We start from the raw sequence: 26,149 nt of genomic DNA, 5'->3' as shown, positions 1-26,149 counted from the left end.
CAACAGCTCTGCACCCCCCGCAGCAACTTGCCCAACCCACCCCCCTGCTTCTCCTTCACCCAAATCCAGATAGCTGATGTTCAAAATCTGGATCCCTACAAATCAGCTGGGCTAGACAATATGGACCCTATCTTTCAAAAATTACCTGCTGAAATTGTTGCAGCCCCTATTACTAGCCTTTTCAACCTGTCTTTCGTATCTTCTGAGATCCCCAAAGATAGGAAAGCTTCCACTGTCATCCCCCTCTTAAAAGGAGACACTTTAGACCCAAACTGTTACAGACCTATATCCATCCTGCCCTGCCTTTCTAAAGTCTTCGAAAGCCAAGTTAACAAACAAATCACCGACCATTTCGAATCCCACTGTACCTTCTTCACTATGCAATCTGGTTTACGAGCTGCTCATGGGTGCACCTCAGCTACACTCAAGGTCCTAAACGATATCATAACCGCCATAGATAAATGACAGTACTGTGCAGCCGTTTTCATCGACCTGGCCAAGGCTTTCGACTCTGTCAATTACTGCATTCTTTTCGGCAGACTCAATAGCCTTGGTTTCTCAAATGACTGCCTCGCCTGGTTTACCAACTACTTCTCAGATAGAGTTCAGTGTGTCAAATCGGAGTGCCTGTTGTCCGGACCTCTAGCAGTCTCTATGGGTTCAATTCTCGGGCCTACTCTTTTCTCTGAATATATCAATTATGTCGCTCTTGCTGCTGGTGATTCTCTGACCGGGGGTGTCCTCGGATGGGGCCACAGTGTCTCCTGACCCCTCCTGTCTCAGCCTCCAGTATTTATGCTGCAGTAGTTTGTTTCGGGGGGCTAGGGTCAGTTTGTTATATCTGGAGTACTTCTCCTGTCCTATTCGGTGTCCTGTGTGAATTTAAGTGTGCTCTCTCTAATTCTCTCTTTCTCTCTTTCTTTCTCTCTCTCGGAGGACCTGAGCCCTAGGACCATGCCTCAGGACTACCTGACATGATGACTCCTTGCTGTCCCCTGTCCACCTGGCCGTGCTGCTGCTCCAGTTTCAACTGTCCTGCCTTATTATTATTGGACCATGTTGGTCATTTATGAACATTTGAACATCTTGGCCATGTTCTGTTATAATCTCCACCCGGCACAGCCCGAAGAGGACTGGCCACCCCACATAGCCTGGTTCCTCTCTAGGTTTCTTCCTAGGTTTTGGCCTTTCTAGGGAGTTTTTCCTAGCCACCGTGCTTCTACACCTGCATTGCTTGCTGTTTGGGGTTTTAGGCTGGGTTTCTGTACAGCACTTTGAGATATCAGCGGATGTACGAAGGGCTATATAAATACATTTGATTTGATCCAGATGATTTGATCCGCAGATGACACCATTCTGTATACATTTGGCCCTTTCTTGGCCACTGTGTTAACAAACCACCAAATGAGCTTCATACAACACTCCTTCCGTGGCCTTCAACTGCTCTTAAATGCTAGTAAAACTAAATGCATTCTCTTCAACCGATTGCTGCATGCACCTGCCCACCCGCCTAGCATCACTACTCTGGACGGTTCTGACTTAGAATATGTGGACAACTACAAATACCTAGGTGTCTGGTTAGACTATAAACTCTCCTTCCAGGCTCACATTAAGCATCTCCAATCCAAAATTAAATCTAGAATTGGCATCCTATTTCGCAACAAAGCATCCTTCACTCATGCTGCCAAACATGCCCTCGTAAAACTGACTATCCTACTTATTAATCTCATATGTATATGTATATACTGTACTCTATATCATCTACTGCATCTTTATGTAATACATGTATCACTAGCCACTTTAACTATGCCACTTTGTTTACATACTCATCTCATATGTATATACTGCACTCAATACCATCTACTGTATCTTGCCTATGCCGCTCTGTACCATCACTCACTCATATATCTTTATGTACATATTCTTATCCCCTTACACTTGTGTCTATAAGGTAGTAGTTTTGGAATTGTTAGCTAGATTACTTGTTGGTTATTACTGCATTGTCGGAACTAGAAGCACAAGCATTTCGCTACACTCGCATTAACATCTGCTAACCATGTGTATGTGACAAATAAAATTTGATTTGATTTGATCCTTGCCTTCGGCAATGTCATTTACAAAATAGCCTCCAACACTCTACTCAGCAAATTGGATGTAGTCTATCACAGTTCCATCTGTTTTGTCACCAAAGCCCCATATACTACCCACCACCGCAACCTGCATGCTCTCGTTGGCTGACCCTCACTACATATTCATCGCCAAACCCACTGGCTCCTGGTCATCTATAAGTCTTTGCTAGGTAAATCCCCGCCTTATCTCAGCTCACTGGTCTCCATAGCAACACCCACCTGTAGCACACGTTCCTGCAGGTATATTTCACTTGTCATCCCCAAAGACCAAAGCCATCTCCTTTGGCCTCCTTTCCTTCCATTTCTCTGCTGCCAATGACTGTAACGAATTGCAACAATCACTGAAGCTGGAGACTTATATATCCCTCATTAACTTTAAGCATCAGCTGTCAGAGCAGCTTACCAATCACTGTACCTGTACACAGCCCATCTGTAAATAGCACACCCAACTACCTCATCCCCATATTGTTATTTATCCTCTTGCTCTTTTGCACCCCAGTATCTCTACTTGCACATCATCATCTGCACATCCATCCCTCCAGTGTTAATGCTAAATTGTAATTATTTCACTACTATGGCCTATTTATTGCCTTACCTCCCTACTCTTCTACATTTGCACACACTGTACATAGATGTTTGTATTGTGTTATTGGCTATACGTTTGATGATGTGTAAGTCTGTGTTGTTGTTTTTGTCGCATTGCTTTGCTTTATCTTGGCCAGGTTGCAGTTGTAAATGAGAACTTGTTCTCAACTGGCCTACCTGGTTGAATAAAGGTGAAATAAATAAAATGTTAAAAAAATTGATTGTAAGGATAAAGATGTATTTAAGCTCTAAATAATCATCCATCCAAAACAGTAAACATTCACTGATAATAACCATTGATAGAATGTGACATCAACCATTTATGAGCATGTAGTGCCCTATCCTTCCAAAAAGAAGCCTGTCTCCCACAATGCTTTAGTTCCGACTTCATGTTGCAGTTGGTGAGGGGCAAATGCAGAAATTTCCAGTTGACTGCAGTCAAGCGTTAATTACCTTTGATCACATGGTTGTTGTAAAGGTCATGCAGTCGACATGTCATCGCAAATCTGACCTATACCCATAATGCAACACACTTTGAAAGGCGGTGACCAACGTTGGTCAACGTCTTGACAAACGTGATCTGCTCGAACGCGCCCAATATTGTTTCTAGATCAGTCAGTCAGAATTTAATGTCACGGTTTGGATGCTCTCGAACACGCCCATTGATTTGACCCAGAGGAAGAAATTTGGTTGGACTCCTTTACACTAGATGTCGCTGTGAAATTTCTAACCAACTTTTTCGATAAACAACTTCCTGTTCCCAGACCGAGATACAACGCGGAGACCACTTTTGTAATTTGATTTTGCTAGTTACTTTTCTTTTGTAGTTGCTTTGTTATTTCAAACCCAAGAATGAAATACAGCTAAAGTAATCCCCGTAATGTTGAGCATTTTGTTTGGTTGGGGGATGCTTTTGCTGTTGGCAAACTCTTGAGTACTGTTTGCTAACGTTAGCTAGCCAGAGTAGCTAGCTAGGCTATGTCAACGTGCTCTTGTGTAGGAAGGCAGCGCGAACTCTCAATATTTTGTCAATGCATCTTTATCCATTTGATTTACTGATTAAGGACTTGGCTATTGTTGGTCAGCAAATTGCTAGGTATAATAGTTTTACACTTTGCCTCATTAATTATAGCGATTGAGGTGGTTGGCGATCAAGTTCTCATTCATTAATCTGCGCATGTCTTGACTATTCCAGGCCAGTATCTTTGTGGTAAACAGTGGGACTATACATAAGGACCAGAGATGTCCGACGATGAAGAAGCTCCGCTGGTGAAGAAGACCAGGATCTTCTATGGCAGTTTGGAGGAGAAGGAGAGGGAGAGGCTGGGACGAGAGGCTTCTGGGTCAGGCAAAGATTCTGTCAAAGCAGGAATCGAGGCTGGCAACATTAACATCTCCAGTGGTTAGTATACCAAACACAAATCTGTATTTGAAAAGAGTTATGAAGAGTTTGTTGAGGTATCATCTAAGTTCTCCTCTCCCCTCAAGGCGAGTCCCTTGAGCTTGAGGAACGTGTGACTGAGCGCCAGTCTGAGGTATTGGCTGACTTTGAACGCAGAAAGAGAGCGAGACAAATCACAGTATCCACAGATGATGCAGAGGTCAAAGCCTGCTTACGGGCCCTCAGGGAACCAATCACACTGTTTGGGGAGGGGCCTGCTGAGAGACGAGAGAGGTGAGGGACACCAGCATGGCTCTGTCAACCCCTTCTAATATTTGAATGTGTGAATCAACAATTAGATAACAATCCACACGTCTGTGACCCTTTGATGCTTTTACAACATGTTTAACCTGCCAATTAAAACAGCCGTTTTGAGGAATTGCCTTAATGCTTTAACACACTGTATCGCTAGTTATATTTCACTTGCATTATGTCCACCTTTTTAATCTTTGCTCATAATCTCTCTTCCCCTCCCGCTCAATTTTTACTTGATCTCTTTTCTAGGCTAAGGAATATCCTCTCTGTAGTGGGTCCAGATGCATTGAAGAAATCGAAGAAGGACGATGAGAAATCCAAACGCTCCCAAGAGGAGGTGTGATATGTGGCTCGACTCTCCTATATCTTTCTCTCACTACTACAGTCCATATTCATTCAATATGGAGACACGCGTTTGAGGTCTTCTCCTGTTCCCCTCTTTCAGTGTCAGCAGACATGGTACCATGAAGGGCCGACCACTCTTAAGGAGGCAAGGCTTTGGTTGGCCAGATACTCTCTGCCCAGGTACAGCTTGATTCTAATGTTGGACCATAGTTACCATGATGACAATGATAGTTTCAAAGGTTGTTTAGCAGCAAAATCATATTAATAAAAAATGTGCACGTTGTCTCAACAGGGCTGTGAAAAGGTTGGAAGATGCCAGAGCTCACAGGGAGATCCCAGAATCTACACGGACAGTCAGGACGCAAGAACTTCACAAGACGCTCAGGGTACGTCCTCCATCAGTCTCCAAAAGCATTTGTCTTGTTTGTGAAAAACAGTTGTAGAATGACATTTTCTCTGTCTATCCAGAACCTGAATAACTTCTGCAGTCAGATCGGTGACGACAGGCCTATATCCTTTTGCCAGTTCAGCCCCAACTCCAAAATGCTGGTGACTGCATCTTGGTGAGTCCCTTCTCTCACTCCTCTCAGTGCACCGCACAGGCAGCAGTGAGCATGATTTTTTTATTATTATTTTTATTTTATTTTTTTTACCTTTTATTTTACTAGGCAAGTCAGTTAAGAACAAATTCTTATTTTCAATGACGGCCTAGGAACAGTGGGTTAACTGCCTGTTCAGGGGCAGAACGACAGATTTGTACCTTGTCAGCTCGGGGATTTGAACTTGCAACCTTTCGGTTACTAGTCCAACGCTCTAACCACTAGGCTACCCATGCACACAATAGTACGATTATTGTGGATAGTCAGATTAATATAACCGTTTGTTTGAAATGTTTACGTACTTCTCCAAACTCACTGTAACTCGCGCACAAGAGGGAGGCTTGCGCTACCGGTGCAGGCACAGATCAGATACTCCGTTGGACAGCTGATTTTATCAAAGCTGTGTACATGTCCTAATAATTCTAAAGATAGTTCAGAAAACCGTTTAATATCAAATTATTAGTGTGCATGTAAATGTACTGTTTGACTTTGGGTGTTTTTTGTATTTGAAATGTTGCTGTCAATAAAGGTATTTGTGACACTTCCTAATCTCTTCCTGACTTGTTTTTTTCTCTAGGAGTGGCCTGTGTAAACTGTGGAATGTTCCTGACTGTACCCTTGTCCGTACCCTTCGAGGTAAGAACAGTCTCTTATTTTCCCCTTTCTTATCCCTTTGCAATTACTCTTTGCTTGGGCTACTGTAGTCATAATAATTGTAAGTATTTCCAACCCCAATACTTCCTTATCATTCTCTTTCCCTTCTCACAGGCCACAATACCCACGTCGGGGCCATCTGTTTTCATCCTCAGGCCACTCTGACTCTGGAGGACTCTGATGTTAACATGGCCTCCTGTGCTGCCGACGGCTCCGTCAAACTCTGGAGTCTGGACAGGTCTGCTCCGATTGCTGTGTTTCTGTCTTTATTCCCGTCTGTCAAATAAGGGAGGCTACCAAATATTATTCAGGCAAAAATGGGTGAGGGGTCGACCAAGAGCAGTGTAGCTTTTTCCCCCAAATGTTCCTCGGGTATCATCATAAACAGTAGCTGAGGTTGTGGAGTGCGCTGCTGAAATGTGGCCATTTAAAAAAAAAAGAAGGGGGGAAAGCATGTTGATGTGTTGTAACCGTGGTAACCCCTCTCTTTACAGTGATGTGCCTGTCGCTGACATCGAGGGCCACTCCATGAGGGTGGCGAGAGTAGCCTGGCATCCCTCTGGAAGGTTCCTGGGCACCACCTGGTGGGTGAATTTAATCCCTAGCATTATTTAACCCGGCAACGCCAGTTGAGAACTTCTATCGTTTTTAGAACGGCCCATCCAGGCAATACAATAAAAACAAACACTTGCCTCCACCATAGATAAATTGTACTAGTGCCAGACTGGCATTGTTCAAATGGAATCTAAAGTGAGGCTTAATCCTCTCTCCCTGGCAGCTATGATAATTCGTGGAGGCTGTGGGACCTGGAAGCCCAGGAGGAGATCCTGCACCAAGAGGGACACAGTAAAGGAGTCCATGACATGCAATTCCACCCTGATGGCTCTCTGGCAGCTACTGGGTAAGATCTCACGGGATATGCTATGAAAGTCAATGTCGGTTGTCAATATTTGTTCACACTACATCATTATTGGAGAGACCGTTGAAGATATCTCTGAAACTTTATTATTATTATTGTGTTCTCTTTTGCTTGTCTCTAAACATTCTGTTGCAATGTATGTTTCCAGTAAATCTAGCACTGTTGTAGAGTAATACCCCGTTATGTCTACAACAAATCTTGGCTTCAGATAACCGGGATCTCAGTGTCCTCCCCGAAACGAAAATACTATCTAGAAAACTGCCAAAAGAACCCGTAATTTAAGTGCTGTCATGTCAAAGAGCAGATCTAGATTAGCCTAATTAAAGGGGATGGTTGCTATAGTAAAACAATGGTTGGATTCAGCAGTCTGTTTTAATGAAGGCCAGTAGATGTCCACCCAGTTATCTCAATTAGAGGTTTGGCAGAACAAGAGCCTCTGCGGCTGGCTTGGTCTGAAACATACAGGGATGTTCCCTTCATGTCCCCTAATGATAACATGCTTCCTTACACCCACACACACACTACTCTTTCAGTGCATATTTTTTCTGAACAATTTGGAGGACTGAGAAGGTTTAGCAGCTTGTTATAACTGGTTATAACCTCCTAAATGAACATAAGTCAGATGCGACAAACCGGCTACATGTGACACATTAGAGCTGGCGTTGTGTTTGTGTACAGATCCATCTTATTGTTTGTTGTAAAGCATCTTGACTGGTGCAATTCAGCACAGAATAATTTACAGTAGAAAGAATTACAGATCTCTACTTACCCCTCATCAGCAGTGCTGTTGGCTGAATCCTAGTTTGCCACAGTACACAGTATTCATCTCTTTTCTCAGGGGTCTGGATTCATTTGGCCGTATTTGGGACCTTCGGACCGGGCGCTGTGTGATGTTCCTGGAGGGCCACCTCAAAGAGATCTACAGCATCGACTTCTCTCCCAACGGGTAAATGACATGGAAGATACTGTGTTATTCATATCTTATGGATCGGGCCAGATATTCCTCAACGTATGATCTAGAACTACAGCCTGAAAAACTCCTGGCCCTACTTATTGATGATGATAAGCCGGAGTGTGTTTATAGGTCCACTAATGAAACCATCTTCTCCGTTTAGCTACCACGCAGCAACAGGAAGTGGGGATAACACCTGTAAGGTGTGGGACCTGCGTCGCAGGAAGTGCATCTACACCATCCCCTCCCATCAGAACCTGGTGTCCTCTGTCAAATTCCAGCGTGAGTTTCTCCAGGCCCCAGAGACCTCCTTTTTAATATTTAATCAAGCAATTGAGTAATCACAGGGTTCACAGTTGTCAGTCACTGTGACAGATTTTCAGGTTTAAAACGCCTACAACTGGTTAGAAAGTATGAGGAAATGAGAATGGACCTAAATATTTTCAAATAGCTGCCGTTTTTCTGGCCCGCAAATCCAATTTTGTCCAATAAATCGGACATGAAAACATCTGTGCTGCCCTATGTTGAATTGTGAAATCCTAAATGTGGTCCTCAAGCCAAAAACTTTTGAAATGGACTTTAGTTTGTCATGGGATTTTTTTTTGGGGGGGGGTTAACCCCTGTAATCAGCTCAGTCTATTTTATACACTTTTGGAGGACTGAGAAGGTTTAGCAGCTTGTTCTGTGTTGTTATAACTGGTTATAACCTCCTAAATGGAAAATAAGGCGAATGCAACAACCGGCTCTGAGACACTTAAGAACTGATGTTGTGTTTGTGAACATAATTTTGGAGTAGTAATACCACTGTTTTGAACCTTTAAAAAAAAGTCTAACTGGATTTATAAAAATAAATGGTTTGTTGCAATATTTCTGTGCTTACATTTCCCTCCATCAATCTCCCTCTCTTAGCCAATAACGGTCACTTCCTCCTGACTGGGGCCTATGACAACACAGCCAAGGTGTGGACCCACCCGGGCTGGTCCCCCCTGAAGACCCTGGCGGGCCACGAGGGAAAGGTGATGGGCGTGGACATGTCCCCTGACGGACAGCTCATCGCCACCTGCTCCTACGACCGCACCTTCAAGCTCTGGATGTCAGAATGAGGAGGGGAGGGAGGACAACCCGTAGAAATAGAATGACATTCTATGTTACATTCTATTTCTATGGCAATACCTGACTGTCATTCCATTCAAGTAGAAGAATGTGGAAACATTTTGCAGATCTTGGTAACTTCTCGATTGATGGATTAATCTGAACATCCTAAATATTTGGAATTTGTCTTATTGACACTTAGTAGATTGTTTGATTTATTATTGAACAACATTTGAGGCTATTAATGTCTACAACTTTGAAGCTGTGGGTATACTTTGTCCTTTCTCCCAGATATTTTTTGTCTGTTAATAACATTGTTTTAGGTGATTTTAAACACGAGTCATTTGGTGTCAGAAGTTGATCCAATTGCTTTTTTTTTTTTTTTTAATAAAAACCAAACTCCATAATATCTTTCATTATTTTACACTTGCACATTACAAAATGGTTATATATATTCATTAAACACACTTACAAATGGTACTATAACTCAACAAGGTGTGCATATAATGATTAAACAGTTGACTGTCCCACAAGGTACCAATAGCCCATATGTCCTGTTGCCTATTTGAAAAGAGGCAGCAGAGGATTTTTGGGGGTTGTAGGCAAGCTCAAAACTGAGGTCCTTATCAAGCATCCCTTTTTGAGCTCTGAAACATTTTTCTATGAGTCTTCAAATCAAAGTATCTTTGTAAAACGATAGACTCGATGTTGTCCCCCGCACAACTTTGTCTCCTGACCACTGTTTTTCTCAGTGTAATCACACACACAACTAGGGCCTGGTGTCTGTCCTGGTCAGGTCAAGGCAGACAGGCGTTAGGTATTTTCCACTTTGTAGTATTGGAAGCCCAGGTGTTTCTATAATCAGCTGCAGGAGGTACTGTAATGGGAATTCTTGGCCAGATGCTTTAACCAACTCCTGTCATTCATACATGCCTGAGCAACCTAGCAGCACCACCAGCAGCAGAAGGAGCACCTACAGCAGGGGCTCCTATGGAAGCGGGGCTCAGCCAATCCACCATGGTTCCAGGTGGCCTGAGGCTGCTCTATGATGGACTGCTTCCCAAAAGAGGGCTTGTGCTCCAGCTGGGTGCCTAGCTCTCTTCTTTCCTGCCGTGAGCAAGACCTCTGGTTTTCCATCTCTGCCTTGACCCCTAAGAAGGCTACTAGGTCCAGGTCCAGGGCTGTAGCGCCCCCGCGTGGGAGGGGGGTGTTCTGCCGACACTGTGGACAGGGGATCCACATCTGCTAAGAGTAGAAGAGAGGGCAGGGTAAGGGTTGTTACTTGGGATATGTCGGTGTCAAACTGAACATAACTCTTTGGTTTTCTAAGTGGTCTGACTGTTGTGCTCAATACAGTCTCTCTTTAGAAAAGTACAGTTGAAGTCGGAAGTTTACATACACCTTAGCTAAATATATTTAAACTCAGTTTTTCACAAATCCTGACATTTAATCCTAGTACAAAAATCCCTGTTTTAGGTCAGTTAGGATCACCACTTTATTTTAAGAATGTGAAATGTCAGAATAATAGTAGAGTGAGTTCAGCTTTTATTTCTTTCATCACATTCCAGGGGGGTCAGAAGTTTACATACACTCAATTAGTATTTGGAAGCATTGCCTTTATATTGTTCAACTTGGTTCAAATGATTCAGGTAGCCTTCCACAAGCTTCCCACAATAAGTTGGGTGAATTTTAGCCCATTCCTCCTGACAGAGCTGGTGTAACGGAGTCAGGTTTGTAGGCCTCCTTGCTCGCACACGCTTTTTCAGTTCTGCCAACACATTTTCTATAGGATTGAGGTCGGGGCTTTGTGATGGCCACTCCAATAGCTTGACTTTGTTGTCCTTAAGCCATTTTGCCACAACATTGGAAGTATGCTTGGGGTCATTGACCATTTGGAAGACTCATTTGAAACCAAGCTTTAACTTCCTGACTGTCTTGAGATGTTGCTTCAATATATCCACAATTTTCCTCCTTATGAAGCCATCTATTTTCGCCAGTCCCTCCTGCAGCAAAGAACCCCCACAACATGATGCTGCCACCCCCATGCTTCACGGTTGGGATGGTGTTCTTCGGCTTGCAAGCCTCCCCCTTTTTCCTCCAAACATAATGGTCATTATGGCTAAACAGTTCTATTTTTGTTTTATCAGACCAGAGAACATTTCTCCAAAAAGTACAATCTTTGTTCCCATGTGCAGTTGCAAACCGTAGTCTGGCCTTTTTATGGCGGTTTTGGAGCAATGGCTTCTTCCTTGCTGAGCAGCCTTTCAGGTTATGTCGATATAGGACTTGTTTTACTGTGGATATAGATACTTTTGTACCTCTTCCTCCAGCATCTTCACAAAGTCCTTTGCTGTTGTTCTGGGATTGAATTGCACTGTCGCACTAAAGTACGTTCATCTCTCAGAGACAGAACGAGTCTCCTTCCTGAGATGTATGACGGCTGTGTGGTCCCATGGTGTTTATACTTGCGTACTATTGTTTATACAGATGAACGTGGTAGATTCATGTGTTTGGAAATTGCTCCCAAGGATGAACCAGACATGTGGAGGTCTCCTATTTTTTTCTGAGGTCTTGGCTGATTTCTATTGATTTTCCCATGATGTCAAGCAAAGAGGCACTGAGTTTGAAGGTAGGCCTTGAAATACATCCACAGGTACACCTCCAATTGACTCAAATTATGTCAATTAGCCTATCAGAAGCTTCTAAAGCCATGACATCATTTTCTGGAATTTTCCAAGCTGTTTAAGGCACAGTCAATTTAGTGACCCACTGGAATTGTGATAAGTGAAATAATCTGTCTGTAAACCGATCGCTTTGGAAAACTTACTTGTGTCATACAAAAAGTAGATGTCCTAACCGACTTGCCAAAACTATAGTTTGTTAACAAGAACTTTGTGGAGGGGTTGAAAAATGAGTTTTAATGACTCCAACCTAAGTGTATGTAAACTTCCGACTTCAACTGTATCTTGATGCAATCCATTGCTCTGCAGCTTTGGTCATCTTCAAATTAGTTTGAGATGATGCGTATTGGCTGATCTTCAACAAATTAGTGTTCCTTTTCATGAAGAGAACAGGTGAGCTATAGTTTGACAAATTACTGCACGTTTTGGGGTAAAGGCCCAGTCTGTTTGAACTAGTCTGGAACTGGTCCAAAAATAGTGAATATCTATCAAACATCTTTTACAGTTTAACTAGCGTAGCCTAGTCCATTGAGATAGACTCACACAGAGGCAGGATCTATGGTGGGACCGGTGTCGTGACAGTCAGTCAGACCCACCTGTTCATTGAGGATGGTGTCGAGGCGTCTCAGGCAGGCCTGGCAGAAGGTGTGGCTGCAGTAGAGCTTGCGTGGCAGCCTCTCAGTCAGGTTGAAGGCACAGTAGCAGATGATACAGTCCAGTTTACGGCTGTCTCTGGATGGCTGAACTCCTCCGGCCTCCACACCACCCTCTACTGGGGGATCTTCTCGGGCCCCTAGGTCAGGGGCCTCTGCTGGGTCCTCTGGGGCAGGAAAGTCTGGGGCATCAGGAACTGGGGCTTCCTCCCCGTCCATCCTGTACAGGAGAACAGATTATGAATGGGTGCTTATTGCTATGGCCCAGAGTTTTTCCTGGTTAGGTTGGATTCTCAAGAAAAACTCAGGGCCCTTTAGTGACACTACTACTACTACTACTTTACAGTTAACATTTCAGATAATCAAACACACACGCAACCAAATTACTGAAGTAAACGGTTACAGTTGATCAATACAAAAACAGAGGAATTGAATTGCTAGTAAATTTAGACTCAAGGAAAGGATTTGAGACCCAAATGTTTGCTGTTAGCTGTGAACTTCCCATTACGATCTCTGCCCGTTCAGCCAGTTGTGGGACGATACAACAGGCTGGTTGTAAGCAGAGACACAGATATCCATTCACTGGCTGGAACTACGTCACCGAATAGGGGAGATGGTTATCCTGATGTGCTCGGTGGTTCTCCCTTTCTGCCGTGTCTGCATCGAATACTCCATTGAAATGGTCCCTACTATTTAAAGTATTTTTTAAACTCCTAGCTAACAATCTGTTGGAAATGTATTCAATACATTTGGACATCGACTCGGTGAGGGGAAAAAAAATGTGTCAGGAACATCGAATGTGTCAGTCTCACTCAGATCTTCTTCACTACCCGCTGATAGAAAACTGGCCTCAACCCAAAAGCATGGGTAACAGAACTGAAAAAAAGGGGGAAAAAACATTACATACCTTCTAGTTTGTCCTCCAAACCCCCTGAAGGTCCTTGGTAGTTCTCTGGAGTCCTGCCATGGCTTCTGTTTTCAAAGCAACCTTCCCAGGACTAGTCCAGTATAGTATTCCTTTACTCTTTCCCACTATGACAAACTAATGCTGCACTACTGATGTACATTATAGGATCAGATAGTAGAGAGAGAACCTTTATTACCTAGTCCCCGTGGATCCCGAGCACAGCCCACTGGGGGGTACGTCCTCCCTTCATCTCCCCCTGCTGCTCTGCTCTTCCACAGAAACTGCTCTCCTCTCTAATGAAGGGCAAACAATGTGAGCCTGCAGCAGGTCATCAGGCCCTTTAATATTTCAGGCCGCCCTTCCATGTGAACACCCACTCGTAGGCCTGTCAATGGAGCGTGTTACATATTAAAGAGGCCACAGAGAACAGTGGGGTTCTCCAGGGGGAGAGCGGCTCCGATGGGACGGCCCCTCTGCTTCTCTGCCCTAGCATGTATGCAATCAAGCGCACATTGGCACAGGTGTGCATGAGAACACGTGTGTGTGCTAACAACACATACTGCACTGCGAGCAAACAGGCGTAAATGTGCACACAACACACACACACACACACACACACACACACACACACACACACACACACACACACACACACACACACACACACACACACACACACACACACACACACACACACACACACACACACACACACACACACACACACACACACACACACACACACACACACACACACACACACACACACACACACACACACACACACACACACACACACACACACACACACACACACACACACACACACACACACACACACACACACACACACACACACACACACACACACACACACACACACACACACACACACACACACACACACACACACACACACACACACACACACACACACACACACACACACACACACACACACACACACACACACACACACACACACACACACACACACACACACACACACACACACACACACACACACACACACACACACACACACACACACACACACACACACACACACACACACACACACACACACACACACACACACACACACACACACACACACACACACACACACACACACACACACACACACACACACACACACACACACACACACACACACACACACACACACACACACACACACACACACACACACACACACACACACACACACACACACACACACACACACACACACACACACACACACACACACACACACACACACACACACACACACACACACACACACACACACACACACACACACACACACACACACACACACACACACACACACACACACACACACACACACACACACACACACACACACACACACACACACACACACACACACACGGTTGTGTCATTCCCCCCTTTTCCACCTCCTACTTCTTGTTGTGAGTATCCCAACAGTCTGACCAGCTGAAAGGCGAGCCAGGCTCACATTCCTGTATGGAGGGAGCAGGCAGCCGATCAGCTTACACTGGCAACAATAGACCAGCAGGAACCCTACACTCTCGATCCACCAGCACTCACAGGAGCCAGTTGCCAGCACAGTGGGTTGGCCAGCTGAGTCCATAAGAACTAGTCACCCAGGGCCATAAAGCAAAAATACTGCAGGTATCCTAAAGTAACCTTTACAATGTGACATTGCCTTGTCCAGGCTGAAAATGACCCTAGTCTCTTCTCCCAGCAAGCCACATTCAGTTCTGAAGAGACTGGATAAGCGAAAGCAATTATATGGCGATGGGCTTCATAGAACTTACACCTATCCAGTTCCTAGGGATCTGAAAACACCAGTGTCACGAACAAGGTTACCCTTCCTTAGGTTACCCTCTTGTCTATGCTGTAAACTCCCTTGTCTATGTTGTAAACTCTAGGTTTGTTCATAAACATGTACAATATAGACATGTATGTTAGTACAAAGCATTGTTTACTTGCAGGCTTGAGGAACGTTTTAAATGGTCTGTCATGAAGAAAAGAAAACGGTGCTTGATATGTTGGTGTTCAGACACTAGATGGTAGCAGAGATTAGCTAGACAGCCAGAGATATACATTTCAAGCCAACTCCACAGCATGTTCAGGGTTGTCGGCGATGAGTAAAGGATGAAATCAGCTGATTCTTATCTTAATAACCTTCAGAAGATTCCCCTGTCCCTCTGAACTTCTGTAAAGTTGCAGTTCTCACCAAGTTATCCCAGAGAGTAAATTGTAGGTAGTTTACTGTAGGTTATTGTAGTAGATTCAATTGGGATTTGTATTTATTTATAGCAGAACAGTCTTTCATACAACAGAGATATTATTAATTTCCACCATATACTGTCTCCTATGTGATGGAAATACATTGTGCTTGATTTTTAATAGATATGTTCAATTAAGCCTCTGTTCAATCCTACAAAGTAATAGCCTGATAGCACTGTTAATGTTTGATAGACAGTCACCTCCAAAATGATTGGCACCCTTGATAAAGATGAGCAAAACTGTATAAATAAATAATACAAATACTGAGCTATATTTTATGCTGAATTTTATTTTATACTAATACAATTGATAGGTGTAAAAAGTAGGTGTAAAAAGTATTGGCACCCCTGTTTTCAATACTCTAGCATCCTCCCCTTTCAAGGATAAAGGCAATGAACCTTTTTCTAAACTGTATTTTTTTCTAGATTGGAGAGGGATCTTAGTCAAGTCGTTCGTACAGAATCTTCCCAGATCCTTGATATCCTTCAGTCTGCGTTCATGGACTGCCCTCTTCAATTCAAACTACTGGTTTTCATCGTGTTACTGTTGTTTGTGAGATAGCGTTGCAAAATGTTGATTTTGTGGTCAATTAACCATTTATTTGTGGATTTTGATGTGTGTTTGGGGTTATTGTCTTGTTGAAAGAGCCACTTGGGCCAAGTTTCAGCCTCTTAGTTTCAGGAAATATTCTAAACGTGTGCAAAGCAGCTTTTGTGCTACCATTCTTGATAATTATTGACGCATTTCCAGGCTCCCTTGTCTTGCGAAAATACTATAATCATTGGTTAACAAACAGCTACGTTATTTTCTATCTGTAAATTGTAGATTTACTGTTAATCCATCCGGATTCAGACCTTAACATAGTACGGCTACGGCGCTTGTTGTAAATCACGCGTCAAACTCATTCCACTGAGGGTCGAGTGGGCGGGTTTTCGCATAATTTACTAATTAAGGTCACTAATTAGTAAGGAACTACCCTCACCTGGTCATCTAGGTCTTAATTGAAAGGAAAAACTAAAACCAGCAGACACTAGGCCCTCAATGGAATGAGTTTGACACTTGCCTTAGACGATTGAAATAATTGTGCTGCCATGTTTGTAGACTTGTCAAACGCTTCTGAAACTGTACACCATGTTATTCTGCTGAATAAACTGTCCTCGACAGGGTTGGTTACTGTTTCTTGCCAATGGTTTCATAATTATGTCAATGACAAAAATCAGGCCGTCAAGGTAGCTGTGGTCAAATCTGAGGTCATTGAGTTACATAAAGGGCTGCTCCAAGGTTCGATACTTGGCCAACTACTGTTTGCAATCTATATAAATAACATTGGTAATGCTGTAAAAATATATATCTATATTCATTTGTATGCAGATGATGCAGTGTTGTAGTCCATTGCGCCATCGTTAATCTGATCCCAGATCAATGGTTGGTTGGGCACAACTTCTCCCTCGGTCCACGTCAAACCTTACCCGTCACGATCTCCTGTACTGCACAGCTGAGGGAATGAACGGCAAACAGTCCTCACAAACGTTATTAGGAAAGAACCGACCACGGGTATTTCCAGTGCAGAATGTGTGCTAGTGTCATGGGGAGGAGTGTTTCAGTAGCTGGTGGATTGTATATTGAAACTCGTGTAGATACCAACATTTAAACAGGCTTTACATGAGCACACAAAGGACAAAATGTGAGCTAGTGCTGATTCCCTAATGTAAAACACGTTCATGTATAAATAAAAAAATCCCTATACTGAGAGATTTATACCAACATTGGGTCAGCAAAGAGGAAATGTTCAACTATCTCATTTGTTAATCATTTACCCTTACAAGACCACCCAATTCATTTATTTGCTTATTTGGATCCCAGTTAGCTTTTGCAGAAGCAGCAGCTACTCTTCCTGGGTTCCACAAAACAAAAACATACGCAAGTAAGTGACTTCTTGGTCTCAATAGCTAATAAGGCAGCAAGAGCTTCTGTTTCTGTGAATTGCCAAAAATAAAAACCCAGACTACCATTTCCCCTCTCACGTGAGGTTACTGGAGGCCGTATGTGGGAAGAACAGTCAACTGACTGGCCAAGACCAGTATGACCACCATTTTTGACCACCATTTCTTTCAAATAGGAAACCAGTTGAAATAAAAATGCAGATTTGAAGCATCACAAGTCTTAGCTGATCAGGGTGACCTATGCTGAATCGAATGCAAATGTGAATCGTGACGTCATCTTGAGTCTTACTCCTGCCACAGAATTTGACTGTTCAATCGAGCCACTGCCGATTGGCTTCGGCATCACAGAGATTCATAACATATCCTAGAGGCTGTGTGTGGGTTGCTCTACCAATTTGGTGCCTTTTGAGAAGTGTAACTTGGTAAAAAAAAAAAAAAAAACGTTTGATGTCACCTAATTTAAACCATCTGTCATAAAGAGCACATGGTCAACTTCATAAAAAACTAGTTTTCCCATTTCAAGAGGTAACATTTAAAAAATGACTTGAATAAGTGCCAATTAAGTGCCAAATAAAGTAACAGGTTGCCCATAACAGGGTTGCGATTTCATCTTAAATTAGCCATAAATCCTCTTGTGACAGAGGAAATGGAAGCGTCTTGTGTGCAACAAGGAGGGGCAATTGAATGCAAGCTTCAATTGTTTTTATTTTATTGTTAAAGGTCCAGTGCAGTCAAAACTTTATTTCCACAATATGAGGTTGGAATAATACTGTGAAGTTGTAAAATGCTGCTAATGCCCTTTTAAGTCCATGGTGACATCACAATGAGGTAAAATAGTTAATAGACCAATAAGAAATAGAGTTCCAAACCCATAGAGACCCTATATACAATTATATCTAAACCTCTCTGCCAATAACAGCAAATCTTCATTTTTTTTTCTTTGCTTACCTAGACCTCTCCCTGACAGTCCTAGCAAAATTCTTGCTTGAGAAATTGTCCTAAAAAAATGTTTTTTTTAAACGATTTTAATTGAAAACGCACACAGAAAAGTATTTCATGGTTACCCAGAAGTGATTTGATATTGACCTTGTGAAGATACCATTGGACCTTTACAGCATTTCTAGCCTGTGTATCTATGGGTAAGAGGGTTGACTTGTTATGCTGGACCCGGTCGGTTTTCTACCACAAAACAACAGCAAAAAGCCCAACAAAAAAAAGAGTAGAATCAGCTCACCTGCTTTTACACCAGTTGACTATTACATTTTCAATGTTCGTTTTGAAAATAATATTTAAAAATGAATAGTTTCACCATATTAAAATTAGAGTTCAGTTTGCGTAACTGGGTTGACTCTAAAATGAGGGACAGACATAAATGAAACACTAATCACAAATAATACTCTTCAGAAATGACTTTGTCAAAGCAACAAAATAACTCGAGCTTTACAATGATGTTGAAAATGTAAAACATTTGGGGGTTAAGTGGGTTAAAATCTTCCTAGAAGTCACAGATGGTGCACGGAGAGACATGTCTAAATGCTGAATTTTGGCACTTTAGCAAGTCTTTATTCATATTGAAAATCAGATTTATTGAATTCTCCATGTGGTCTATATTAATATAACAGATTTCAAAAATTCAATATTGGTGCACAATTTCTACTTAAAATATCAAAGGGACGCAAAAGGCACTCATTTCGTGGAACTACCCAGTTACATTGACAGACCTATCCTCTGCACTTTTACATTAAATGTTGGCAAATGTTATCTTTCTGGGTTGTTGTATGTGTACAAGCAAAACAGACTTCCCTTACAGGGACAATAACATTGTATATTATTGTCTTGTTGTGTGATTACTGTGAAATGAAGAGATCTATAATGTATGAGGTTGTGCAAGTCATGAGAAGTACATTGCATTTGGTGGATGTTTTCTGGTGTGTTATTATTTTCTAGCTTTGACCAAACTCTGTTTATACTGTCAACCATCTGTGGGAAGTAGAACAAATACACTTGCCTAACCCTTTTTTTCTCTCTCTCTCTCTGTGTTGCCATGGATACAAATGGTTTTCACTAGCACTTAAAGAACCTATTAATCTTGGTGCCACTGGTAGCTACAGTGCCTGATCTAACAGCATGTACACATAAACATAGAGGACACTGTGAGAGAAATGACATCTTATTATGCAAATGTATATATCTTATTTACACATTGTCAGGACAGCTCTAGGTGGCCCGCAACCGACCAATGATTGGTGTCTTTGAGTCGACTAACTCTCAGATCATCCTTCACTGACTGGGCCCTGTTTACGCCTCCAAGGTGCTCCCTCACACAGGAATACGCACTCAGAGCCTACGTAACAGAGGTTTTTCTTAAAAACTCCACTTTGCGTGTTTCACTCACCTCTTTCTTTGAAAAAGAAAAACTACGTTTGAGATGTGGCATCCACTCGCCTCTCTGCCTCTCAGAACATGGGTGGGTCCATCTGCTCCGTTCCCTGTGATCCCAAGTTTGAAGGATCCCTCGTCTACGATTTACCCAGGTCATCAGGAGTGTTCACCAAGTGAAGATTCACATCAAATTAAATCAAACTTTATTTGCCACATGCACCGAATACAACAAGTCTAGACTTTACCTTGAAATGCTTACTTACAAGCCCTTAACCAACAGTGCAGTTCAAGAAGAAGAAACTATTTACCAAGTAGGCTAAAATAAAAAAGTTATAATAAAAAGTAACACAATAAGAACAACGAGGCTATATACAGGGGGCACCGGTACCAATATCCCCGTCGCCAAATGTGGTGGCTAATTTCTTTATTATCAAATGAGGAGAGACAAACTTATCACACAAGTCAGTTATACTTAAACTAAATATTTATTCACTTGTTAATAAGGGAGCAGGTCAATACAACACATAAAGTGAATCGATTGAGCGCTCTACGTTAATGATGGCTGGTCGACGAATTGAGAGGCCCGAGACAAAGGTACAAAGGTCTTTTATAGCCAAGATGCACCCCCTTCAGGCTACATGACAAACAACAGATGTATGGAGTGGGTCACAAGGTTAAGATTAGTATGAAAGATACTGTCTGCTGTGAATTATAAGTATCTCATTGTGTAGAGACCAGGGTCTGGCCCTGGGGTCATCTCTCCCTGGTACCTTATAGAAAAGAAACATTAACTCATGCTCTGGAATGCGGTATCACCCAAAGACATCGTAAATCTTCCAAAGGCCCATCCTCAGTAGAACACACACAGATGAGCGTTTTAACAACCCCTTATTCCATAAAACAACCATTTGATGCAATAACAGCATTGTAACATCATCTTGTAATTTCTCACACAACACTGGCGTAGCTAGCTCGTTGCAGCTGCAACATTTTCTCTCAGCCTCATGGCAAAATGTGTAGTTAGATTAGCAGGAAATGAGCTCTAAAACAGCAACATTTTCTCTCAGATGAATGGCGAAATAGGTTTCGCCTTGCGAAACTGTGCTACGCCACTGATAGAGAACAGAACATTCAATGTTGACCAGACTGAGGGCAGGGGCCTATGGGCAAAGAGCAGGTAGGGCCAGTTATTCCAGTAAGTATCTTGGTGGAGAGACTTGTAAGGCATGCATGTCATAGAAAACAGACACACCAGTGGCCTATCCGGTTCCACTAGCCGGGACCGGGATGTAGATACAGCCATATATAGTATATCCTACTCCAGAACACTTACGTATTAGTCAGGAATCACAACCTCTGATGGAATGTTTGAGCCGGATCAGGTGCATTAATTGTTCTGACACAAGCTTCCGAGCAATGCACTCAAACCTGTTATTGGTACTCTGACAGCTCACTGAAATGAGTTGAGGACCATTAAGGACAGGAATGCATTCTTGTACTCCCACAGACACAGTAGTAAAATGGTCTGTGGCTAACAAGTGGCATAGTTACTGGGTGAACGAAAATGGGGTAGTAAAACTTCATGAATTCAACAAGTCGTGTATTTCAGTCTCCACATAAGTGCAGCATGACATAATGATCATAATTATAATCACCAATAGTGTGAATGAATGGCAGTGGAAGTGCTAGATTCATCTGTAGCTTATTTTGTCTGAGGAGCTGAAAAAAGTCAACGTTTACCCACTGCCTTTATTTACAAGTGTCTACATGCACAAGTGTCTACCTGCTATTTTGAAAACACGAAGCCTCAACTTCCTGCTCTGAGAAGCACAGCAAGTTCAACCTAGACTGGTTCTGTCGCTGCCGTCACCATCCTGTGACTGTTACACCTCAACCTCGTCATGGGTAGAAAGAAGACCGGGGTAACCTTTAACCTATCGGTGTTTGACTGCATCACACACCGGCATGAAAAAGGCCAATATTTGGGTCAAACAATAATTCTATTGGGTCACCTGACCAGGAAAAGCTCTAAAAACTCCTATTAACAACAACACTAATGCAGTTATGTACACTGAACAAATATAGAAACACACCATGCAACAATTCCAAAGATGTTCCTGAGTTACATTTCATATGAGGAAATCAGTCAAATTAAATTCATTAATTAGGCCCTAATCTATGGATTTCACATGACTGGGAATACAGATATACATACATCTGTTGGTCAGAGATACCTTAAAAAAAAAAAGAGGGGCTTGGATCAGAAAACAAGTCCGTATCTGGTGTGACCACCATTTGCCTAATGCTGCAAGACACACCTCCTTCGCATAAAGTTGATCAGACTGTTGACTGTGGCCTGTGGAATGTTGTCCCACTCCTCAACGGCTGCAAAGCTGCCGGATATTGGCGGAAACTGGACCACGCTGTTGAGCACACCGATTCAGAGCATCCCAAACATTTTCAAATGGGTGACAGGCCATGGAAGAATGAGGACATTTTCAGCTTCCTGGAATTGTGTACAGGTCCTTGCGACATGGCCGTGCATTATCATGCTGAAACATGAGGTGATGACGGTAGATGATTGGCACAACAATGGGCCTCAGGATATCGTCATAGTTTCATCAGCTGTCCGGTTGGCTGGTCTCAGACCATCCCGCAGGTGAACAAGCCGGATGTGGAGGTCCTGAGCTGGAGTGGTTACATGCGGTCTGCGGTTGCGAGACCGGGTGGATGTACTGTCAAATTCTCTAAAACTACTTATGGTAGAGAAATTAACATGGCAACAGCTCTGGTGGATATTCCTGCAGTCAGCATGCCAATTGCATGCTCTATCAAAATGTGAGATATCTGTGGCATCTATGTTGTGTGACAAAACTGCACATTTTAGAGTGACCTTTTACTGTTCCCAGCACAAGGTGCTCCTGTGTAATGATCATGCTGTTTAAATCAGCTTCTTGATATGCCACACCTGTCAAGTGGATGCATTATCTTGGCAAGGAGAGATGCTCACTAACAGGGATGTAAACATATTTGTGCACATTTTAGAGCAATGAGGAGCTTTTTGTGCATATGGAACATTTCTGTGATCTTTTATTTCAGCTCATGGAACATGGGACCAATACTTTACATGTTGTGTTTATGTTTCTGTTCAGTGTAGTTTATACCACAGTCCCAATTATCATTCGCATATGCTTTATTTAAAACATTTTATTCCACTTTATCATTATACAAACTCAATCATACATAGTGTCAAACTTTTCTATACATTCCTTTAACCCTGGGTCCTAGTAACCTTTGCTGAGTAGTTGTAGTCCACTGCTGACTGGATAACAAACAAAAAAACAGTTCATGCATTGAAGTTCTAACTCCTACACATGTCATGTAATCCTGTTGGGGGATTAGGGGCTTGAACTAAGAGGGGCTTTTATACATGAGACCAGTTCATGAGGTGACCCTAATAAGCTGTACAAGTTCACCCTCCCAAAAAAATTCGATCAAATTTCTAAAAACGAACAATGCAGAGTAGAGTTTCAGTAATAGTTTCACAAAGCTAAACTATGGGACGTACAGTGGTTGTGTGACTCATACAAACAAGACAGCATGAGCATGGCCATATCGCATTTCAATTCTCATCCAGTCAGGCCTCGCTTTCAACTCTTTATGGTCAGGGGGGACAGTGAGGTACTGTTTACCACACACACAGAGCAAAATTACTGGGGTTTGAGCTGCGGCTGCGGGGGCCTGTGGCCTGGTTTCCTGGGACCCAGTTGCACAAAGGCAGCATTGTAAACCAGCCCAGCAGATGGATCAGCAGGACGGAGTGGTGTGTTATGGTGTGGTATGGGAAGACTGGACTCAGTAAGGCCCATAGAAACGAACCCAGCCTCTGAGCTAGCTGCCCCTCCTCTAGATCCACCTCTCTGGTTCGGTCAGGTCTGTCCATGACAAATCAAAAAAGGCCTAGCATGTCATATTTTGTGACGGGTTGGTTTGACAGAGGAAGTAAAAGGTTGTTGCATATTAATTCCTTGACATGTGTACTGTAGCATTTGACTTACTCTCTACCACTCCCTGAACACTGGCTAGTTGCATCATCCACCCAAGTGGCCTTTTTTGACGTCATTTCAAACACTGACAGATAAACAAATCTAATAAGGCATGAAGACATTAGGGTATAAATATTTAACAAAAAAACCCATAGCTAAATATAGCACAGTCTTGTCGACTAGAAGAAAAACAAGCAAGCATACAAAGTTGTAAGTGAAAGGCTTATGTAAAACACTTCTGTTTCAAAGGAAGATTCTGCCATAGTGGCTGAGTGCATCTTGCATCCAATCTCAATAAGAATCCCTTTGGAAATTGCATAACATTTAAATGATACCACTGATGAATCCTTCAAAACTATACGTTTCACCAGTAATGGCTTTGGCTTTTAATCCAGCTGGTAACACCAGGTTCGACAGTGTCTTCCGACAGTGTCCCTTGATTGTCTTAGTTCATATACCCTGAACCTTTGTAGCCGGGTGTTGTTTGACAGTTTCCTGATCTGGGTGGAAGTTGCCAGTTCACTTCCTTCGGCAGCGCAGGCAGCAGGCCCGAGAGCGACCCACCTCCTCTTCCTTGTCTTCCTGCACTGTGTAGGAGGACTGGCCGTTGTAGCGCGAGGGGTTTGAGGCGTCACCATCCCCATCCTTGGTAACGTCTGAGGGGGCTTGCGACTCCTCATTGGGTTTGAAGGCACCGTACGGGTTGAGGGAAGAGTTGCGGTTGCTGTAGGTACTTTCCAGGGCCATGGGGTTGATGATGATCGTGCTGTCCTCTGCAGAACGTAGCTTGGCCCGAGGGATGGTCACTTCTCCATAAGAGCTGCCCAGAGACAGATTCATGATGGCTGGTTAAAGGCGGCTGAGAGGACGAAACACAGGTAGATAGGGTCTGTGACTGTCAATGTCAGATCTCAGACACGGTATATTGAGGCTCTTTTCTGAACATTAAGCTTTGCTGTCACCAGTTGTTCTGGTTTCCTCTGGTGACTTGAACTGGCCTTCCAAGAATAGTCCTGTAAAAGACAGATTGAAAAAACAACTGTATAGTTATAAAGAGAATTCTGAAACTACAAAAGCTCTGGTTTTGTTCTGCTTGACATTTGAGAAATTTGGGGAAGAGGAGTATCACAGAATAAAATAAAAAACATTTTCAGTCCCTCTGCTTCATAATGTTCCTGTATATTCCTGATCCAAACAAAGCTCACTGTAGGATCATTCTCACGTGAGGGTTTATCCATTAACTCATCTTACTGCTAGAATTGTTCTTTCCCATTCCCAAATCATTTTCATGATCCTATGTCACGTTGACACTGAAACGTCTTTTATACAGAACTTTTAACAAGCACCGATTGTAACAAGCACCGATTGTTCACGCTTACCTCTTCAACTTGTGTAGTTCCGCAGTAGTCAAGTGTTGTATTACATCCAATGTCAATTCCCCAGGTCTTTAGATGGGTCATACAATCCAGTCAGCACTTAAAAGTTTTAATGGTTGTCTCTTGAAGACCCTTCTAGGTGCACTTCCTCTGTGTCTCTATACAGGAAAAGGGAGCCACACCTGTAGCGGTGTGTGTCAGAGTGAAGACTGAGATGGCCCACACACGTGCTCCGGTGAGGTAGAGTGCTGTTGGTGTACCTGGGAACCACCTGACCCCACCCCTATGAGAACAGAGCAGACGCCTGAAACCCTGAGAGGGTGTGGTGACGACTGGCAAGCCGCAGTCCTGGAATGTCATTCCTCTCGCTGCTCAACACAGGTGCATTTGTCACGGTGACCAGGTCACTCCTCTCCCTTTGTCTCTCACAGTATCTGTAGCCTGCTGCTAAGTTACACCGCCCATTGAAATGTAACTGGTAAATGAAGTGTGACCACTCACAGCTATAGTCACACAGGCACAGTGTGTCATATTGACATGACCGTCTTGTTTGTTGTATTTGATACTTTTTGAGTTGCAGAAAGTGGTCTACAGAGACCACTCTAATTTAAACCATGATACTACAGGATTACTGACATAGCTACAGTACCTGTATGGGTTTTGTTGAATTTAGGTTCAGTCCAGTGTTACATTTACCTGGTTCCATATGAAACACAATTCAAGTGGCTATTTATTCTGCTTTCACCCAGAGACTTTACATTTGTATGCTCAGCATGTTTGTGAAATGAGTCAAAGTGAACAAGCGCATGCAGACAAATGGACACACAAATGCAAACAAACACACACACACAGTCTTGTATAACTAACCTTGTGGGGACACACAAAT

The 26,149-nt window shown here is 42.9% G+C and overlaps 3 protein-coding genes and 2 non-coding genes across 6 annotated transcripts; 3 read left to right on the top strand and 2 right to left on the bottom strand.

Moving 5' to 3' along the window:
* Positions 1–3,442: 3,442 nt before the first annotated feature.
* prpf4 (pre-mRNA splicing tri-snRNP complex factor PRPF4) lies at positions 3,443–9,349 on the top strand. The gene is made up of 14 exons (XM_029689230.2): positions 3,443–3,810; positions 3,910–4,116; positions 4,203–4,389; positions 4,660–4,747; positions 4,856–4,935; positions 5,048–5,141; positions 5,224–5,318; positions 5,932–5,990; positions 6,123–6,246; positions 6,503–6,592; positions 6,787–6,909; positions 7,766–7,873; positions 8,043–8,161; positions 8,789–9,349. The coding sequence occupies exons 2-14, from the start codon at positions 3,957–3,959 to the stop codon at positions 8,980–8,982; spliced, it is 1,521 nt and encodes a 506-aa protein (XP_029545090.1). The 5' UTR covers positions 3,443–3,810; positions 3,910–3,956; the 3' UTR covers positions 8,983–9,349.
* LOC115101519 (small nucleolar RNA SNORA47) lies at positions 7,483–7,608 on the top strand. The gene has a single exon (XR_003859323.2). It is a non-coding gene; the product is annotated as a small nucleolar RNA SNORA47 (small nucleolar RNA).
* On the top strand, positions 8,532–8,665 carry LOC115101518 (small nucleolar RNA SNORA47). The gene has a single exon (XR_003859322.2). It is a non-coding gene; the product is annotated as a small nucleolar RNA SNORA47 (small nucleolar RNA).
* On the bottom strand, positions 9,277–13,689 carry rnf224 (ring finger protein 224). 2 transcript variants are annotated; one of them, XM_029689231.2, is made up of 3 exons: positions 13,213–13,689; positions 12,249–12,525; positions 9,277–10,216 (listed from the first exon to the last, which is right to left on the bottom strand). In XM_029689231.2, exons 2-3 carry the CDS (start codon positions 12,522–12,524, stop codon positions 9,914–9,916), a joined length of 579 nt encoding a protein of 192 aa, XP_029545091.1. In that variant the 5' UTR covers position 12,525; positions 13,213–13,689; the 3' UTR covers positions 9,277–9,913. The 2 variants fall into 2 exon arrangements, with proteins under 2 accessions (XP_029545091.1, XP_029545092.1); XM_029689232.2 differs by having other exon boundaries at positions 9,277–10,213.
* Positions 13,690–23,032: 9,343 nt separating this feature from the next.
* Positions 23,033–25,614, bottom strand: si:ch211-202f5.3 (uncharacterized). Its single transcript, XM_065004567.1, has 2 exons — positions 25,267–25,614; positions 23,033–24,900 (listed from the first exon to the last, which is right to left on the bottom strand). The coding sequence occupies exon 2, from the start codon at positions 24,725–24,727 to the stop codon at positions 24,407–24,409; it is 321 nt and encodes a 106-aa protein (XP_064860639.1). The 5' UTR covers positions 24,728–24,900; positions 25,267–25,614; the 3' UTR covers positions 23,033–24,406.
* Positions 25,615–26,149: the final 535 nt, after the last annotated feature.

This window comes from Oncorhynchus nerka, linkage group LG19, assembly GCF_034236695.1.
Source record: "Oncorhynchus nerka isolate Pitt River linkage group LG19, Oner_Uvic_2.0, whole genome shotgun sequence".
Lineage (NCBI taxonomy): Eukaryota > Metazoa > Chordata > Actinopteri > Salmoniformes > Salmonidae > Oncorhynchus > Oncorhynchus nerka.
This window is presented reverse-complemented; position numbering and strand designations above follow the sequence as displayed.